We start from the raw sequence: 21608 nt of genomic DNA on the forward strand, positions 1-21608 counted from the left end.
GGGAAGCAGTGGTGGTCAAAGGAAAAGCTTACTTATCCCGAGTGTGGCTTGTGAAAGATGGAGGGAGAAAGGGCAAGAGAGGTGCGGTCACAGAGGATGTACAGATTTTAAGTTTAGCTTGTTTATGGTGTGGTTCCAGAGTGGGTCGAAAGAAAGCATGGTGGAGTTAAGGAGTCAGACAAATGTGACCGTTTCAATGTTCAAGTAAGTGAAAATTGAAACCAGATTAATACACACATACACACACACACACTTTAGTGCACATTAACTCTGTCTGATTGCTCCATTCTGACTCACACCATCATATCAGTGACTGTCACAAGCTGCTTTCTGCCTCCTTCTCTCCTCTGTCTGCCTGCTATACTGCTATTTCCAATGAGTGATCCTTAGTGACAGACCTTTCTGTTTCTTTATTTGAAATCTTTATATTTCTAGTTAGTTTTCAAATAAATAATTAGTCAGTAAAGCCCAGAGCTCACCAACCCAAAAATCTCCAACAATCACACATGATTGTGATGTGCTATAGTTGTATCTATTTTCTTTGCCATTCACATAATTTTAGAAAAGAACCCCGGATCTTTAAGTTTTGTCACAATTTACAAGACAAGTCAACCATGTTCACCATTTGTGTTGGACAAAGATGGAATTTGGCCTCCGACTTGAACCCATCCATGCAGTGAACACCTACCACGTGTGGCTGGTGTTGGTGTGGCACAACAGATAACACCACTACGATTTGATTCGATTCCAATTCTGGTTGACTGTGCTGCGCTACACTAATAAGAGTCCTTGGGCAAGATTCTTAATGTTACATTGGCCCACCTCTGTAATATGAGTAACCTTGTAAGTCGCTCTGGATAAGAGTGTCAGCTAAATTCCATAATGTAATGTGCTATACACACTAGTGACCAAACACACACAGTGATGGTGAGCACACATGCCCGGAGTGGTGGGGAGCCATCCCTGCAGCGTCGAACAGAAAGGGTGAAGGGCCTTCCTCAAGGGCTCATTAATAGCTTGGGGCGCTAACCGCTCATCCACCACTGGTCCAGATTATTCTTCCACATTCAAACTGTTCTACAATGTTTTTCAAGCTTCACATTCCTCTAAAATATCCCCTAATCATACTGTTCTAGAATGTTCTCCTCATGTTCTCCTCACTGTCCGAAAATACTCATCTGCATTTACACTATTCAAAAACTAGGATTTCTACCCATTCACTGTTCTAGAGTAGTATCCCCTAATCATACTGTTCTAGAATGTTCTCCTCATTCGGTTCTCACACGGTTCTACAGTGTTCTTCTCATTCAAGCCGTTCTAGAATTTTCTTTTCTAGTTCTATTCATGCCCATTGTTCTAGAACTGTTCTACTGCCTTCACACTGTTCTAGAATATTATCCCCTAATCATACCGTTCTAGAATGTTCTCCTCATTCACACGGTTCTACTGTGTTCTCTCTTCGCACTGTTCTAGAATAGTATCCCCTAATACCTAATGTCCTCCTTTAAACTGTTCTAGAACAGTATTCCTATTGATATTCTTGTCCTACTCATTCACACTGTTCTAGGATGTTCTTCTGTCTTCACACTGTTCTAATATATCACCCCATAATCTTACTGTTTTAGAATGTTCTCCTCATGCAAGATGTTCTAGAATATTCTTCTACTTTTACAGTCTTCTAGAACAGTATTCATATTCCCATTCTTCTAGAATGTTCTACTGTTTTAGAATGTTCTACCCATTCACACTGTTCTAGAATATTCTTCTGCTTTAACACTCCTCCAGAACAGCATTCCTATTGACGTTCTTCTAGAATGTTCTACCCATTCACAATGTTCTAGAATGTTCTTCTGCCTTCATGCTGTCCATAAATGTTATTCCATAATCGTACTGTTTTAGAATGTTCTCCTCATTCTGGCTGTTCTAGAATATTCTTCTGCTTTTACACTCTTCTAGAACAGTATTCCTGTTCACAGCATGTTCTATTGATCTACAATGTTCTAGATCATTTTAGAATGTTCTCCTCATTCACACTGTTCCAGAATGTTTAACTTGTTCACACTGTTAGTTCCCCTCATTCTCACCATGTTAGAGTATTCTATATATATATATATATATATGAATATATATATGAAGCTGACCATCCTGAAGAGATCCTATAGTGTCTGTCGTCCAGTGTTCATCATATTCAACCTCCCCTTTTCTTTTCTGTCCATTTTCTCTCAAACTACTTTGCTCTTTATTGCATTTGCTGCAGTCTTATTCATCAATTTGTATCGAGTCTAGTCCATCTTCTCGCCCTCCTGTCAGTCTCTCTCTCTCTCGCTCTTTCATTACCTATATATCTCTCCCCCATACCCCCTCTCTCTCCTCAAGCTCCAGTTTCAACAGAATCAAATCGGAAGTCCGGCACTCAGCATCGCTTTCAAATGATCGTAATCCTGCTCTCTCCCCCCGCCCCCAGAGCACTGCCATCTTTACTTTGCTCCTCTGTTGCGCTCCGCTCTTGTGGTGTGTGTTATATTGTGTTTTTTTTTGTGAGAGAAATTCGCAGCTACATGAAGAGAAAACCACAAGCTTAATGGACCCTCTTATGCCCATGTTAAGAGATTACCCTCATGGATACTCTCTGTGTGTGTTTGTGTATGTGTGTGTGTGTGTATGTGTGTGGTCATTCCTGTGGGGAAGGGAAGCCTCTTGAGACTTAAGTGCATTCCTTTAATTTCTTTCACATTAGCATCCATAGTGGCCTTATTACTGGATCGTTAGTTTTTATAACATAATTAACTGCAGCCACTCTGTCCATTCTCTGCTTTAATAGGGTAATTGCGTCTGATGTGCTGCTGCATTTCACTCCATTAATGCCTTAAAGCAGCTTACAGCATGTCTGGCATGTCATTTCTTTTCTTTTATCTGTCACTTGACATGCTGTATTCAGCAAGCACACAGTTAAACAGCTCTGAGTCTACTTACTTTCTCTATACAGTGGTCTACATTGTGATTGGGGAATTTTGGTGTAAGGAACAGCTAATGGTTTGTTTTTGCCTCTGTCAGAAATTACAGTGTAGTATGAGCCTAGTATGATTATATGGTTGTGTGTTCTACAGTGTATCATTAATAAACTCATTAACCAGGAACAGGATACATGAGATCAGTCGCACATAGTGATGGGCCATGGGGTAAAAGGCTTCAGTAGCATAAGGTTTTTAAAAGCCACTATTCAAATATTCTCCCACACTTAGTGCTGCACGTCCTCCAGTTAAACCAGAGTAATTACACTGTTTGTAATGAAACATGCAGTTGATTAGTCTTCTTTAAGCACTGACGATGTCTTTTCGATATGCTTTATCACTGATATGATAAATTATTGTCATATAAGATTTAGATCCTGCTGAAAGGACCAGAAGACCAGATGACTACATGAAGAAAATCCAAATAAGGGCAGAGCATGGTGTTATTCTCTATAGACAATTATACCTGTTTGTTAACAAGACTAACTACTAAACTATCCCTTTTGGGTCGGCTGTCCATGGGGTACTGTTTCTCAAAATAAAGGTAGAGGAAATACTTAAAGCAACGTTATGTAGCATTTATACATATTTGTGTAAAATCCTGTAATATTACTCTACCGCCTCAGTCCACATACTTCTTTCACTTTCAGTGACAGTTCTGCTTCCTTCAGAAAAACATTTGCAAAGGATGTCCTGTATGGGTGTTTCAAAGTGTGAATTACACTTCCCCGAGTGTAGGGGGAGCCATGGAGCAAGAAATGGCAATTCTCCATACTGCTGCTTTAACTAGTTACAAAAACCTTTATTTCTGAATTGTTGTCCTGGTTGCTTTACAACAGGTACATTGGTGATATTCTGATGATATTCTTTTGGACTTGCAAGTGTCCTTATATGGACCAGGCACAGAGAGAGACACAGGAAAAACACAAAACCCACTGAAACCGTCTCTGATAAAATCACTGCCAGTTAGACGAAACCACCTCTGCTGCCTGTAAGAATTTTTGCTTACTGGCAACTGCTGCACGTCTTATCTGGCTAGGCCGGTGCTGTTCATCAAACACATACATCCACGGGTTATTTTAACCCCACCACCGAGGAAATATTTGGGTTGATTTAAAATGTAAGCTGAGCTATATGTTTATATTAAGCATTCATCAAGATGCCTTGGCTGTTTGCCAGTGCACAAAGAAGGAATATCCCACAGATGCTCTGTGTGAGTTAAGAGGGGCTTTAGAGTAGAGTCCTGTGTACGAAGAACTGAACTCTTCTATTCATATATTGCCACACATAATTAATAAGGTCCTTTTCCAGGCTCAGAGAGTATTGTATGGTCATTTTTTTAACACTGTGGCCTCAAGGTTGTGGAACTCGCTCCTACAGACCATCCAGGACATCTCACTTCTTTACCGTTATTTACATCTCTGAAGGACGCCCATTTTCCCTCTCTGGACTTCTACTCTCCCTCTTGTCTTTGACTATAGTGTTGTGGTGCAGTCTGTGCTAAAGCTTACTGTACTGTTATGTATGATACTGAGTGTCCAGTAGGGATGCATGATAATATGGTAATATAGGGAGGCACAATAATATGGCATAATAATAATGTAACATTATTTGGCATTAAAGTTATGCAATATTAATTATGCAGCAACAGTCGAAGCACAAGCTACACTCATCCCAATTAAATTCGATTCACACTACCATAATAGAGTTCATGATTCGATATTCCGATATTTTATACTGGGAGGTATGACAAGTGTATGACTATTACAATGTATTTTCACATTTTGATATTACTATCTATACACTATCTATACACTATACACACACACACACACACACACACACACACATATATATATATATATATATATATATATATATATATATATGAAATAATGACATTGATGACGTGTTTATTAATTCTATATGAACATTAGGATGTAATGGCCCCATCCAGTGTGTTTGAGTGTGTGTGTGTGTGTGTGTGTCAGGCTGAGAAAAGAGGAGGGGAATATAAAGAGAGGGGGAAGTGCTAAAGTGAGGGAGGATCCCCAGCACAGATAATCTACAGAACACACACACATACACACATACATACACACACATAGGCAGATTTAATTTTTTTGTTCTTTCTTGTTTATAGAAGTCTTTAATAAGAGAGTTTCTAACATAGCATCCATCTTTCCTCAGTTCTGTTTTGTTTTCATGGTTTAGACACAGTTAAACCTCACTGAACTGAACCTTTTGACTTTTGACACCTAAGGAAAACACAAAGGACAGACGTTTGGGAAAGATGTGGAACTGTATAACAGATTTCTTCACTTACGAGACAACAAAGTCTGTGGTGGTGAAGAGCTGGACCATCGGCATCATCAACCGAATCGTTCAGCTGCTGATCATTTCCTACTTTATCGGGTAAGGAGGAGTGCGTAAGTTAACAAACAGACCTTTTTGGAGTACAGTCAGATGTTAAGTGAAACAGTTAAAACTGTGTGTGTGAGTGATGAGGAAGAGTTATATCTTATCATTGTGTGTGTCTACATTAGAAAAATGATAAAATATTTGGAGGAAAACAGGCCTCCACAGGCTTTACACTCTTGTTAATAAAAAAGGTGCTACAAAGGGTTCTTTGAGCGATGCCATTGAACTATTTTTGGAATGAATATAGAACCATACTAAAAGAGATATGAAGAGATATGAAGAAATATGAAGAGATATAAAGAGATATGAAGAAATATGAAGAGATATAAAGAGATATGAAGGGAAGAACTTTTAAATACTTTGACCTTTTTCACCTTTCACAAAACATTTTTAAACCTTCAAAATGTTTTTCCCTTGCCTTTTATTTTTAAAAATGGAACTTTATGAAACCAGAAATGTTTTTTCTATGGCATCGCTTAAAGAACCCCTAATGCCACTAATGCACTACATCAGTATTCTCCTAGAAGTGTAGCTACATCTTGAATGTTGGGGAAAATGGTGTTGCTATTATTAGGCATGCTCTGTCTAAGTGACACAGCAGCACAATGGATCGAAACCAACCAGCTTGTGAATGATGGGTAATGATAATTATTGGTGTGCTGTACAAAAAACAAAACAAAATGTTACTTTAGCTAATTTAGCCTATATTTAAAGGGGTACGAAGATGGTCACCAGTTTCCATTTTTATCAACCCTAGTCCATCCCTGCGTTGTAAAATATTTCTGTTTATACGACAGTTAGTTCCGGTCAAGCAAGCTGATTGGTTGAGAAGTGTTCTAACCATGCTGTTAGGGTGAAATGGTGTTTTTTCACACACACTGTATCACTCTGTTAACGCTGTTAAACCCAGAAGTAGCGTAAATGCTCAGAGTAAAAGAAAACAAGAACAAGAATGACCTCAAACGAAACTAAAAAGATTAAGACAAGAATTCACAACAACAACAAACAAACAAACAAACAGAAAAAATGTGAGTGGGAAATAAGTTTAATTAGTTGGTCTATGTAAGGAGCTGGGGAAGGAGCTGCAGGCTGTGCAGTGAGTGAATGGAGTTAGTGTGACATAGCAACAAACTGCTTGTTAAGGAACTATAATGTGGCAGAAGGAAATGCACACATTAAAACTTTTTAAATGCTGCGTTCACTATGTAATTTATTTATTTCTCACTTTATTTATTTAACAAATTGTTATATAAAAGAAATTAAACACTCACAGTTGTGTATTATTGTAAAATAACAGCACATCTGTGATGAAATAGGACTTTCACAATAACATACTTCCTCTTGTGCACTATTGTTTTAATGTCATCACTCATCACTTTCCTCCGTCATGCACGGAAAGGTTACTGAAGCTACATCTGAAGCAAATATTTGCGTTTAGGCTAACAGCTAAAAAGTGAAATACTTCTACAGAATTCACATGCTTACTCAAAAACGCGACGTTACCACCGCTGACATGTTTACACTCTTTACACACTTTAAACTGGACAAGCTACATGCTCATCTGTCCAACACATAAAGGTATATATATGTATATATGTTTATTTATTTATTTATTTATTTATTTATTTAATATATGTGCATAACCCTCCCTGCAGTGTAGGCCCTGCATGCCCTTCTCCAGAGCTAGTGCTTAAAAACTGACACTGGCCACATTTACAACCATTTCTGTTGGTTTATTCATATTAAAGAAATTGTCACTTTACCTTACTTTAGATAAACAGCATTTTACCTGAAGTTTTACCCTTTTACCCTTAGTGTTATACTTTTAACACTAATACTCAATACACTTCTGCCATATACCTGCATAACATGTCACTGAGAATGATCAACCAGCATTTTTCCCTGTGTATAGTAACAGATGGCCTGCAATCAGTACTTCATAAAATCCTAATAAATTCTACAGTGGCATGCAAAGTAAAATAGATAAAGATGCCTGCAAAACAAGAGACCTGTAAGATGTAAGCCTTTTCCACAGTCCATAATGTGATTAAAAAGAGGCAGGAACAGAAGGTCCAGTTGACCAAGCCGTTGCCCCTATGCCCAGAGGATCGCTGGTTTGAACCCCAGGTCATGCTGCTTGCCCTCACCAGCTGGAGTATGAGAGTTGTTTCTGAGCTGAGCTGAGCGTGCTGGCTTTACATGTGTCGAAGGAAATGTGCTAGTCTTTATTCACTAACCATTACTAGTGATAGGGGGAGTTCACATTAACATGTATTGGGTAATTGGCCTTCCAAATTGAGTAGAAAATGGGGTAAAAGTAGAAATAAGTATATACGTATATGATGTGCCAGGAACAGAAATGGTGTTGTTAAGGTCTGAAAGACCAAGAAGGTCTGGAAGACCCAGATTCTGTTTGACTTTAAAAGACTTTAAGTAACAGTAAGAGTTGTGGTGCACTGTTCTGCACAAATGCGACCTTAACGCTCAGGTCATACAAAAAAATAAAACATACATAAATTCACATAATTTTTTCAAGTTTTAAAGGAAAATCTAAACAAGTCTGGTGCATTTTAGAAGGTCTTGTGGACGGACAAAGTAAAAATTTAACTTTTTGACCACAGTGAGTAGAGGTTTGCTCATGCTTTGGGCTTGTGTTGCAGCCAGTGGCACAGGGAACATTTCACTGGTAGATTAAAGATTTACATTTACATTTAAGGCATTTAGCAGACGCTCTTATCCAGAGCGACTTACAAAAGTGCTTTGCTATTTACCCAAGAGCTAAAGAGGAATGGAATTATTCTCACCTGGTCACTCAACACATCACACATCGTCAGAAAGGTCAATGTCCGTAAATCTACTTCCACCGAAGGCTGAAGAGCTACTCTGCAAATTCTTCAGGTCCATTTTGGAGAGCTTCACGGCCTGGTCCGGCAGCGCCATTCCTGATGAACACAAAGCCCTGCAGAGAGTGGTGAAAACTGCCCAGTACATCACTGCAGATGCCCTCTCAGCCCATACAGGACCTCTACAACAAGAGATGTCAGAGGAAAACCTTGGACATCCCCTCTCACCACACACATCTCAGCTACTTTATTTGCTGTTGGAAAAAGCTACAGGAGAATTGGAGCCAGAATCACCACACAGTTTCTTCCACAGTGCTGTTAAACTGCTCTCACCGGCAGCACCAACCACATCACACTCTCTCTCTCACACACACATACACACAGACTGCTACTGATCAGTCTGATTATCCCATTTATTCAGCACATCTACACTCTGAGCTCCACCAGCTCAGGGACTGCATCCACTTTGCACTTTAACTGAAACTCCCTCTACTGGATGTAAACTGTACTTAAGCTGTGTACTGTATTCTCTACCTGAACACTAGCTGCTATTCTCATTATTGCAGTCAATACTCTACTCTACTCTACATATGTGATGCTGTTTACAAACATCAGACCTGGTTTATCTCGAATATACTACACCTTCATGTACATCATTGTATTAATTGTATTGTATATTTTATTGTCTACTGTACTTATTGTCTATGCACCTTGTTTTGTGCTTTGCCTATTGTCCATATTACAATACTGTCCCACATCCATATCTATTACTGCAGTGGGGATTTAGCCTAACAGTGTTTTGATGTAATGTACAGTCCTGTATCAACATTAATGACAATAAAGTTCAATAGAATTAAACTGTTTTATCGCACATATTTTGACCAGGGTTGCCCAAACTTTTGCATGCCTCTGTAGAGTGATATGATTTAAATCTGCCCCTTAACATCCCACTCTTCTTGCTCTTTCTTACCTCAGGTGGGTGTTTTTATATGAAAAGGCCTATCAGGAGAGAGACACTGCAATAGAATCATCAGTGATGACTAAAGTGAAGGGATTTGGAGAGCACCATAATAAGATCATGGATGTGGCTGATTATGTCACCCCTACACAGGTAAATCATGCACAAGAAAATGTAGCTTTTTTCATTGATCAAACTCATTGAAACTGAATTCTAACACTGAAACGTGTGTGTATGTGTGTGTGTGCTTGTTCATTAGGGGGCTTCTGTATTCTGTATCATTACTAAACTAATCACCACAGAGAACCAGGTGCAGGGCAAGTGTCCTGAGGTCAGTCACATCTAGCTTTATCAGTTTTACTCTTAAATGTGGTTTTGGTTAATACATAATGGATGCTGTGCTTAAAGAATAAAAGGTTGGGTGGCAGTTACTTATCTGGGGATGCATTTATTATTTATATAATATATCTTTTAATATATTGTTTATGCATACTTGTGTGGGATTGTGTGTTTCAGAGTGAGATGAAGTTTAAATGTGAACATAATGACAACTGCACCAAATTAATGTCAAGGCCAGCTGCGAACGGTACGATGACTAAATACACTTTCATGGCTAATTTTTTTATATACATTTTGTCCTTTTATCTCTATTTTTGAGTTCATTTGGTCGTCAATAAATCGTTTTGAAATTGACTTCCTTTAAAAGTTAAAAAGCTTTGTTCTTCTCCTGTAAAATTGTAAAGTAAATGCATCCATTATTCTGTGTGTATGTGTGTGCATGTTTCTGTTAGGTTTGTTGACTGGACAGTGCGTGCAATTAAACAGCAGTACTCCCAAAACGTGTGAGATCAGAGGCTGGTGCCCTGCTGAGATAGATGATATCCCAATGTGAGTATACGGGTGAGCGGATGTTTGAATAGATCTAAGAAGCTTTGTACATTATATTTCTGGCATTAAGGAGGTGTGTTTAACTACTGAAGCTGTGTCATTATATTTGTAGTCATGCCCAGTTTAGGGAATTCTGGATCTGAGCTAGGTTTTAGACAGAATGACAGAAGTGAAGAGGTTTTTAAAAAGTAGTGGGCGGTGTGGAGCAACAGATAACACCACTACCATTTAGTGAGCTCCCACACCATTTGGGACATTGGGGTTTGATTCCCGATCTGGGTGACTACGCTGTGCTACACCAATAAGAGGTCTTGGGCGAGACTCCTAACACTACCTTGGCCCACCTCTGTAATACGAGTACCCTTGTAGGTCGCTCTGGATTAGAGCGTCAGCTAAACGCCATAACTGTAAATGAAAAGTGCTGCTATGGCACCCTGTAGTTAATGTTGTTCTCCAGAATTTCACTTGATCTTCTGATTATGAGGTTGTTAATGAGTCGATCTTCCAAAAACAGCAAGCTTTGTCAAATAGGTTTGATTAAGAATTAACACAGCAGCTAATCAACAAATCTCCTTTTTCTCTTTTTGTTTTTCAGTAAACCCATGATGGAGGTGCAGAACTTCACCATATTTATCAAAAACAGCATTCGCTTTCCCCGCTTCAACTTCACAAAGTAAGAACCCGGGAATGACAACATAACTTACTTCTTCATTGTTTATAATGTTTATTATTATTATTATTATTATTATTATTATTGTACACTGCTCAAAAAATAAAGGGAACACTTAAACAACACAATATAACTCCAAGTAAATCAAACTTCTGTGAAATCAAACTGTCCACTTAGGAAGCAACACTGATTGACAATCAATTTCACATGCTGTTATGCAAATGGAATAGACAACAGGTGGACATTATTGGCAATTAGCAAGACACACTTAATAAAGGAGTGGTTCTGCAGGTGGGGACCACAGACCACTTCTCAGTACCTATGCTTTCTGGCTGATGTTTTGATCACTTTTAAATGTTGGTGGTGCTTTTACACTCGTGGTAGCATGAGACAGACTCTACAACCCACACAAGTGGCTCAGGTAGTGCAGCGTCAGTGCAGTGTCCAGAGGCTGGAGGCGCTACCAGGAGACAGGCCAGTACACCAGGAGACGTGGAGGATGCCGTAGGAGGGCAACAACCCAGCAGCAGGACCGCTACCTCCGCCTTGCAAAATTACCTCCAGCAGGCCACAAATGTGCATGTGTCTGCACAAACGGTTAGAAACCGACTCCATGAGGATGGTATGAGGGCCCAGCGTCCACAGATGGGGGTTGTGCTCACAGCCTAACACCATGCAGGACGCTTGGCATTTGCCAGAGAACACCAGGATTGGCAAATTCGCCACTGGCGCCCTGTGCTCTTCACAGATGAAAGCAGGTTCACACTGAGCACATGTGACAGACGTGACAGAGTCTGGAGACGCAGTGGAGAGCAATCTGCTGCCTGCAACATCCTTTAGCAGTTTGGCAGTGGGTCAGTAATGGTGTGGGGTGGCATTTCTTTGGAGGGCCACACAGCCCTCCATGTGCTCGCCAGAGGTAGCCTGACTGCCTATACGTACAGAGATAAGATCCTCAGACCCCTTGTGAGACCATATGCTGGTGCGGTTGGCCCTGGGTTCCTCCTAATGCAGGACAATGCTAGAACTCATGTGGCTGGAGTGTGTGAGCAGTTCCTGCAAGATGAAGACATTGAAGCTATGGACTGGCCTGCCCGGTCCCCAGACCTGGATCCGATTGAGCACATCTGGGACATCATGTCTCGCTCCATCCACCAATGTCACGTTGCACCACAGATTGTCCAGGAGTTGGCGGATGCTTTAGTCCAGGTCTGGGAGGAGATGCTTGCCCAGGCATTGTAGGGAGGTCATACAGGCATGTGGAGGCCACACACAATACTGAGCCTCATTTTGACTTCTTTTAAGGACATTACATCAAAGTTGGATGAGCCTGTAGTGTGTTTTTCCACTTTAATTTTGTGTGTGACTCCAAATCCAGGCCTCTATTGGTTAATACATTTGATTTCCATTGATGATTTTTGTGTGATTTTGTTGTCAGCACATTCAACTTTGTACAGAACAAAGTATTCAATGAGAATATTTCATTCATTCAGATCTAGGATGTGTTATTTGAGTGTTCCCTTTATTTTTTTGAGCAGTGTAGTTGTTGTTGTTGTTGTTGTTGTAGTGGTAATGTAATGCTGTATGTATAAAATATTAAAATGATGTGACACATGTTCTAACCTATTCTCTTTGTCTTTCATTCTTACAGAGGAAACTTCTTGCCCACCATCAATAGCAGCTATATAAAGAAGTGCAATTTTGACTTTGAAAACAATACCTACTGCCCTATATTCAAAGTGGGAGATGTAGCTCGGTTAGCCCACCAGGATTTCACCACGCTCGCTAACAAAGTCAGCCATTTTTTTCTCTCTTCCCTTTTAGGGATCTACATTCTGATTTCTATATTTGAGTATCTGTAAAGAAAAAGATAAATCATTGCTGACACCACAGACATTTTTACTTTTTGACATAATGTGAATCTGACAGTTGTTCTTTACCATGTGTCAAAATATCAGGATAAATGGACCAATAGAAATGCTCCAAAACTTTACTCCTCCTGTAAAGTTGCCATTTTGGAGATACAAGATTTTCATGCAGCAACAACAAAGATATCTAGAACCACTGGGAAAAAAACACTTGACATCAGACCATTAATGAAACCACTATTACAATAAAACATCTTCCCAAAGTGGACACACATTTAAAAAGCAAAAATCAATGCAGTTAAATATCAAAATAAATATATTGCTTCTAACAGGCCATATGGAGTTCATAATCATTATACGCATTGTAAAGTGGTCCCTAAATTATAATAGCTAATACACATTTAAATTATAAAACAAGCATTTCACTAAAACACCTAGTAAGTGACTGCAACACTTCAGCATTGGCACCTGGTACTTGCTTTCATGTCATGGTTAATATGCTTCCACAGTATTCAGGTTTAACTGTACAACAACACTCTGTCTGTCTGTGTTTCAGGGTGGAGTGATAGGCATAAAGATATCCTGGGTTTGTGATTTGGATAAATCAGAGGACGAGTGTAAGCCTGCGTATTCCTTCACTCGTCTGGATGCAATGTCTGAGAAAAACAGTGTGTCTCCAGGTTACAACTTCAGGTGCTGACCTTTTCACCTCCCAACTTACATTTACAAATAAAGTGTCTCTTATTGTTGTAAGCTATACATTTGAGTTTTTTTAGTTTCATGGTTAATTTTGTATAATTAACTATACTGGTAATTAACAGTTTTCCTTATTTACTTGTTATTTTAGAAGACAGTGTTAGTATTATCCTGTGTTTGAAAAAGCAATGAGATTCTGAATATTTTCAGCAGTCTCGTTGTAAAAATATGATTCTTTTTCAGTGCAGAGACCGCAGATAGAGATCAGGTTGAGACTTTTGAAAATGCTTTTTTGCTCTAAGGTTTGCGAAGTATTTCAAGACGGAGGATGGGAAAGAGTACCGCACTCTACTGAAGGCCTACGCTATCAGATTTGATGTAATAGTCAACGGAGACGTGAGTTCAAATATATCTTTTATAGTCTGTGGGAGCACGGGCTCCGAGTGGGTCTGTGGTCTAATGAGCTACCACTATGGCCTGGGTGTCACAAGCTCAAATTCCAAGCCATACCGCTTTGCCATCAGTGGCCAGAGTCTGAGAGAGCACAATTGCCAAATTGCCAAAAGCCATGCTCTCTCCGGCTGGGTAGATGGGGATGTTGACTGGCATCTACCTGATGCATTACAGTTGGTGACCTGACACTCCTCTGAGCATGCCTCACCAACGGCAGTTTGAAAAGAGGTGGTGGCTGACTTTGCATGGATCGGAGGAGACAAGTGTTAAGTCCTTACCCTCCTAGTGTCGGGAGCATTGCCAGTGCTATGGGGAGCTGCAATTGAATGGGATAATTGGCAGTATCAAATTTGGAGAAAAGGGAAAAAGGTTTATTTGTGGTAGCGAGTTTGTCTGTCTGTCTGTGGTTTGTCTGTCTGTGGTTCTGGCATGCTCACACAACTTTCTACCATCTTTGCAGGCGGGGAAATTCAGTATGATCCCAACTCTGATCAATATGGTAGCAGCTTTTACTTCAGTGGGTGTGGTAAGAGTTGCATTTCACCATCTGTTATCACCACTTTGACGATTTACTCATGCAATAATACACAAGAAGACATGATGAACTGTAAGCTATTGGCATGGGAGTGCGGCAGTTGTAAGTGTAACAATAGTAATTGTTGTCACACGGATGCTTTGGAGTGGGACTCCGGAAATGGGGAACCGGGAGTGTGATGCACTGTAAAGACAAGCGTGCGGGATTTATCTAATAAAGTGTTACCCAGTTGGGCCGTTCTAAAGATGCTCTGTAGTTGTCATTCGTATATTTGAGCAGAACATAACAGTAAGCACGAGGCCAAGATCAGCGCACCTGTGTCAATGTTGAAGGTATTACACAACTTCTAGTGTATTACTGCAATTATACAGAGTCTGATAGTCCTAATATTATTAGGTTTCCTTACATCTGCAATGAAAAACAGCTCAGATGTGTAATCAAGCACAGCTGCATTTAAAAACACTGAGGGTCGTACAGCTCTCTGTTCTCCACCTCATAGGTCAGTTTCTCCTCGCCCGTATTGAGCCTAACTGTGTTCTGATGCAACGTGTAGTGTTTTGGTGGAACATCACCCCAACAATAGAGACCTCAGAGACAGACCTTGGTTGTTTGTACTTTTTGACAGGCTTCTTAGGCTTCCTAGCCATTACTAGGTTACAGGCGAGCAAGGCGTACTGATATTACAGAGAATGTATTTGGAGTGCCGTCATCAGAAGATAATTCATATGAAATTCTCTTTGAATGTCTCTCAGCTAATCACAGTGTGAGGTCCAAACTAACTGGCATATTACTTTTTTAATGTGTTGTTTGTCCTTTTGGGATTTTTAAAATTTGTTTGTGTTTCTAGATTGTATTCTTTGTAGTAGGCTTGTATGCTTGACACAAAATGCAGTACGAACTTCTGTGTCTGTGTCACTGTACAGGGTTAAACTGATGCTTTTGGTTTTAGGGGGCAGTTCTTTGTGATATAATCCTTCTGAATTTCCTGAAAGGAGCTGACCAGTACAAGGCAAAGAAATTTGAAGAGGTATGATTTTCACAGATGTTTTTAGACGTGCATATCATTTTTATTACTGCTAAAAGTAGATAAACTTGATGTAATACACAGTCCTATCAGAATATTATGACCACCCTGGTTTGGAATGAACTCAGCCCATGATATCAGCTCTACTTACCATATAGGATCAATAGTAGTTCTTTATTTACAGTCTATAGTCCATCTGTTTCTCTGCATATTCTGTTAGCCTCCTCCTCACCCTGTTCTTCAATTACCAGGACCCCACAGGACCACCACAGAGCAGCTATTATTTGGATGGTAGGTCATTCTCAGAGACTGCAGTGACACTGACATGGTGGTAGCATAATCATAGTGTGTGTTGCCCTGCTGGAATTTTTAAACACAGTGTCCACTCACTGTCCACTCTATTGCTAGGACACCTACCTAGCAGGTCCACTCAGTTCTCAGTCTAGCAGTGTCTGATCCACTCGTGCAATCACAACACACACTACTAACACACCACCACCATGTCAGTGCCACTGCAGTGCTGGGAATGACCCACCACCCAAATAATACCTGCTCTGTGGTGGTCAGTCCTATGGGATAATGACCATTGAAGAACAGGGTGAAAGGAGGCTAACAGAGTATGCAGAGAAACAGATGGACTGCAGTCTGTTATTATAGAACTACTAGTGTTTCTATATGGTAAACAGAGCTGGTAAAGTAGGTCAGGTTCATTCCAAACCAGGGGTGGTCATACTTTTCTGATATACAATGATGTACACATGTCAATAAATAAAATAACACAATTTTTTTTTGTAACCAAATAAAAATAACAGCCTCCTTTTCTCCTTTTAGGTGTCAGATGCAAATTTTGAAAGATCCGGCTCCTATTCCAGCTCAATGTACCGGATCAGGAATCAGAGTCAGTTGTCAATCAGACCTGAGGACAAGTTCTCTAATGACTCTGGGGCCTTTTCCATTGTACAGTATGGTTAACAGCAGGTTTTTTGTATTATTTGAACGTAATTTCAGCTGCATACGTTCACATAATGTATCCCTGTAGCGAAATGCACTGTAAATACTTGTAACTTATCAGATTCTACTACTGAGTAAAACATACTTCAGTATTTCATTGTCAGATGTAATATTTACTAGTCATTTCAGGCCTACAGCAATAGGAGGCGAAAGAAAGCCTCTAACAGAGTAGCTCTGTAATAAGACATACTCCTGCATGCTCCCATTTATGTCATCATTTGTCAGTTAAGTAGTACATGTGGTCACTTATTAGTAGAGCTCAAATCATGTTTGAGCCGAGAAACAGATTATTTCTGAACAATTAAGTGCATATATGATTCTCAATATTGAACTTAATGGCCAATTTAACCCAGTTTAAATTAGCTCAGTTTAATTGCATGTATTGAATTTAAATCACAGTCTTACATAAAAATGTATAAATGTAAGATGCTTGGGATTTTTTATTGCTTGTTTGCTGAAAAATGTTTGATATTTTGTGTTAGAGAAAAAAACAGCATTGTCTGGGTTTACTTCAGTGATTTCTTTTAAAGGAGGTTGAATATGTAATTTCATGTTTGTTAGCACAAAGAATCTACTTACTATTTATTAAAAAAAAATAGACCCAGTATATAATCTTTGTTGTACTGCGCTTTGTAAACAGGCGTATTGTCACTCGCTGTCATGCAAAAACTTGGTATGTCCAAAATGGCAACTTTACAGGAGAAAGAAAAAAACATAACGTAACTTTCAATGAAAGTCAATGTAAAGCAATATTATTCCAAATAATTTTGGGGCATTTCTATTGGTCCATTTATCATGACATTTTGACATAATGTAAAAAAACAACTACATTCAAAGATTCAGGTTATGTCAAATTATGTAAATAATAAATAAATAAAATGGACATACAAGGTTTTTGCATGAGAGTGATGATATGCTAGATACATGTTTCATAAAAGGCATAAACGACTAAATAAAGATGACATGACATGAAATGAATTTATGTGCTATAACTATATATTCTGTAGAGTCAATATGAAATAACACTATAATAAAAATTGTAATCATGATCTATTTACAGTAAACTGTATATTTATATTCATCTAGTCAGTTACAGTTATCTTTTATTTAGCTGGCTTTTACAGAAGACATCTAAAGTTGTCTCATTCATTAAGTGTGTGTGCGTGTGTGCATGTGTGTGTGTTCGATTACTATTCTCTGAAAACTTTAATGACATTTTTACACACACTGTTTTGCAGTGAACTAACTTTACTTTTGATAGAGCAGTTCTGCAGGCTATTTGGAAAGGAGTCTCTCGTATTACTTGTCCTCTCTGTGGAAGCACAGAAGGAGAATTCTGCCCATCATCTGAGAGACGGTACCCAATCACCACCAGCCATCCTTCTTCAGATCTGCAGTCTGAGAGAGAGGAACAAACCAGCTCTTCCACACCATCACAAAGGATCAGTAATAATGCAGATGACACAAGTTGTTAAACAGCCTTTAAATGTTTTTACTGCATGCATACATATGTTAATAAATGACTTAATATGTAATGTAACACCTGTTAATAGAGAATAATAGTTCCTCTGAAGTGAGATCACTGTGGGAGTCTGTGTGTTGCTGATTATGCACTACAAGTTGCTAACTATACCCTACTCAAAATCCTTTGGGTCTTTCTTTATTACCATTACCATTATAGTAAGTACTGTTATGTTGTATACAGTTGTATACAGTACATACTATAATGGTAAGAGTAATAGTAATGGCACACTTACTCAGACTCATCATGCATATGGATTCCATGTTGGCTCCGCACATGAATGCCCACCAGTTTCCCACCAGTCAGTGATGGGGCCCAGTGATGGGGCGAATACTGCCTCTTGTAGCTGGTTTGATCCTCTGATTACAGATAATATGTCATGCATATTTATCCTGCATTATGTCTGAAGCAGATCTTCCTGGCCGCTCTAAATCTGAGGGGGTCATAAACTGAGAGAACTGACACTTTAAATTTACATTATAATTAGTAGTTCTCTATTAACTCATCCACTGAGCATTAGCTGGCAGCAGAACAGCCCAGAGCACGATGCAACCACCACCATGTATGACAGATGCAACCCTGCTTTTTCTGGACTCTCTAAGCCAGAATCACTGGAGGGAATCTTTTTCTTTTATATTTTCCCCTTTTCATGAGAAGTTGGCTTCTTATCCACCAGATTGTTGTTTGTTGATTGTGCCTGTTTTTTGTATAATTTTAGTTTTGGTTTCTTGTTTGCTGCAATCCTTTTTGCACTAGTAAACTCACAGATAGTGAGAGTGTGAAACTGGTAATGTTAGCTAATGCTATCAACCACAGTTAATATTCCTTGCTTTACATTGCATAAATACATATTTTATTGTTTTATTGTTAAATAAGTCAAGGTCAGAGAAAAAGTCACTGTTAATATAATAATGGCCCATTATTAGGAAAGCCATAATATAGCCAATATATCCTCTCAAAGCTGTAAGGCTTCAAAGGTATCTGAAGTGTATATTAGCTAGCTAGCTATTTGTTTTGGTCAGTAAAAATCAACTTCAGTAAAAAAAAACTTGATGGACACGGAAGTAGAGAGATGCTATTGTGCTTGATAGTGCACCTGTCATAAAGAAGGTTATTTAAATTAGTTGTATTAACATATTAATCCCAAATAAAAGTAGCTTATTATATATATATATATATATATATATATATATATATATATATATATATATATATATATATTATATTTTGCATGTTGATGTGAGTAAACTCACCTTTTCACTCTCTCAGGGGTCAGAGACTTTTTTATATATTTGTCGGTAAATGTTTCCACCACTAGGGGAAGCTGTATTTTTTTTCAATTGCGAAACAGGAATCTTTGGTAATACAATTAATGGTTAGTAATTCTTTATTTTTTTGTGTTTGTGTATTTCATTTCAGAAAAAAAGATGGTTGTTCCTGTACTGAAATTTGTGAATACACACACACACACACACACACACACACACACACACACACACTCTGCAACATGAATGACTGTAATATCTACTGTTATACCAGTCCTGACTGACAAGCAAAGCCATGAGCTAACCCTACACTCTACAAGTAGCAATGTAAATTCAGGCCACCTTGAAACGTTAAAGTAACTAATTACAGAGTGATAATCTTTGTGTATTTAGAGATCTTAAAAGGTATGTCTTAATCATCTGCTGAATGTCTGCTGAACTGAATGTATATTCATCTTTCTAAAACAACAAATGCGATGAGCCTCTATTCCAGGCCTGAGGTAAAGCAGCCTAATTCTTCAGCTTCCACAGCTTTGCTTTCTCAGACCTCTCCTTGGCTTTCTGCTGCAGGAAAAGAAAACACAAACACTAATTTATGAAAATTAAGAATTTGGGTCACTTTTTAAACACAGAACTTTTCAAACAGTCTCTGAAGCTACAAAACCAAATCCTGCAAGTGCTGTGAGTTTGTGGAATTATTAAAATGCCTAAATGCAACGGGTTTATGTACTTATATATGTTTACTTATGACGTGTATGTCATTTTATGTCCCCAAATGTATGCATGATATTGACTGCCTGCCATTGGCCTTGCTGTCTCCAAAAAGAGGGTAGATGGTTCGTTCTCTTTCCCCACATCTCCCAGTGTGATGATAGTCGGCACAGCCGTCTGATAACTGGTGTGTCAGACCTGGGTACCTGGTGCTTTCCTCCCTGTGACGCTGCATCAGAGGCAGTGGCTGGTTGCACATGTCTCAGAGGAGGTACATTTCAGTCCTCATCCTCCCAGTGTCGGGAGTATAACATGTCACAGGGGGAGAGTACTAATGTGTGGGTGGGGTAATCGGCTATTATTGAGGGAAAAAAATACATATGCATGATATACCTTGTTTTTCTCTTAATTTTTCTGCCTTTAGGAGTAATATATGTAAACGTCCTCTGTTTTGATTGGCTGCCTTGTTTTACAGCTCATTCATAAAGCAGTCAAGTCTGAAACAATTTATAGCTTCAACATTAAGACTCAAAGTGCTTTAAAATATATGTAAATGTGTGACAGGCTGATTTTGTAGTTTGGTTTCCATGTACAAACTGCATGGACTAGAGCATGACATTTCTTTCTAAAGCCCACCTAGGCAGTTTTCACTCAATGGGATCCTTCACAATAAGAGCAGAGCTGAGAACAACTATGTGGTTTAGAAACATCATGAATCACAACTTCCTGTGCTTGTTTTCACAAGAACAAATTTAAAATGTATAATTCTTAGGAAGACTTTGGTGAATTACATACATTAACTTGGGTTAACTTGGAAAAACGTGGGTTTATGGGCTCTTTTCATTAAACTTTGCCCTCCATCTTTCAAAAATCTCTAGTCAGACATTGTTATGAGATTGTTTTGACTGACCTTCTGATCAGCAGGTGCTGGAGAAACTTTAGTGTCACAGGATGGCTTCTGATTTGGGAGGGCGTAAAACACAGAGCTGGTAAAGGGGGAAGAAGTTGAGGTGGTGACAGACTGAGGGGAGGATGAGGTTGTAGAGGCACTGTAGTACTCAGGAACAACCATAGGCGTGCTGGATGTGTAGAATATGGAGGTCCGTGTCACATCTGGAGGGAAAAGACAATGACACAGAGAACCTCACTGGATTTTCATTCTAGCTCAAATAACTAGTGTTTCTATCCCATTCACCATTGTCCATCGTGCTGTTCTAAGAAAGTTCTTCACTTTCTCACCCTTCTTTCTCTTTTTTGGGGGTCGATGCATCCTCTTTTTGCTCAGGTGGATTCGACTCTTTAGTGCAGAATTGTCTAACACTCCCGTAGACTTAGTAAGAGAGAAGAAACAGACATTTATTCCATTCCTCTTTATACTATTGTTAGTATTGTGAAAGTTAGAATGAAAGAGCTGCTTATCTGGACAGTACGTGTTTATAAGTTTGGTAAAACACTAATATTACAACAACTACAAATAACATTCATACAAAACGTAATGGTTTTACATCATTGTGTTCATTAAAACATCTCCAAAGTTCTCCTCGTGGGAGACCAGGGTTTTTTAATTTATGATAGTTTATAGTTATAGGTTTGGTAAATCAGTTGAAATCTGTTAAATCAGGTGAGCTGGTGATGTAAATACTAGCTCACAAGATTCATAAGATCAACTACTTTCTACAAAATGAGAAATGATTGTTCCTTTTACTGTGTTTATGTTTATCTGCATTGATTT

General features: G+C 38.9%; 1 protein-coding gene across 1 annotated transcript; it reads left to right on the forward strand.

Annotated features, from left to right (window-relative positions):
* The first annotated feature begins 146 nt into the window (after positions 1-146).
* On the forward strand, positions 147-17397 carry p2rx3b (purinergic receptor P2X, ligand-gated ion channel, 3b). The gene is made up of 13 exons (XM_072678453.1): positions 147-204; positions 5275-5426; positions 9251-9386; positions 9493-9564; positions 9750-9819; positions 10025-10121; positions 10717-10794; positions 12443-12584; positions 13216-13352; positions 13658-13751; positions 14269-14334; positions 15293-15370; positions 16199-17397. Exons 2-13 carry the CDS (start codon positions 5305-5307, stop codon positions 16337-16339), a joined length of 1233 nt encoding a protein of 410 aa, XP_072534554.1. The 5' UTR covers positions 147-204; positions 5275-5304; the 3' UTR covers positions 16340-17397.
* Positions 17398-21608: the final 4211 nt, after the last annotated feature.

Source organism: Salminus brasiliensis, chromosome 4 (assembly GCF_030463535.1).
Source record: "Salminus brasiliensis chromosome 4, fSalBra1.hap2, whole genome shotgun sequence".
In the NCBI taxonomy this organism is placed as follows: domain Eukaryota; kingdom Metazoa; phylum Chordata; class Actinopteri; order Characiformes; family Bryconidae; genus Salminus; species Salminus brasiliensis.

Excerpts from the sequence above, each read along its gene's own strand:
- p2rx3b (XM_072678453.1), top strand. The coding sequence starts at position 5,305 with ATGTGGAACTGTATAACAGATTTCTTCACTTACGAGACAACAAAGTCT. Across the intron at positions 9,820-10,024 it reads GTCAAGGCCAGCTGCGAACG|GTTTGTTGACTGGACAGTGC; the intron begins GTACGATGACTA and ends TGTTTCTGTTAG. Across the intron at positions 13,353-13,657 it reads TCTCCAGGTTACAACTTCAG|GTTTGCGAAGTATTTCAAGA; the intron begins GTGCTGACCTTT and ends TTTTGCTCTAAG.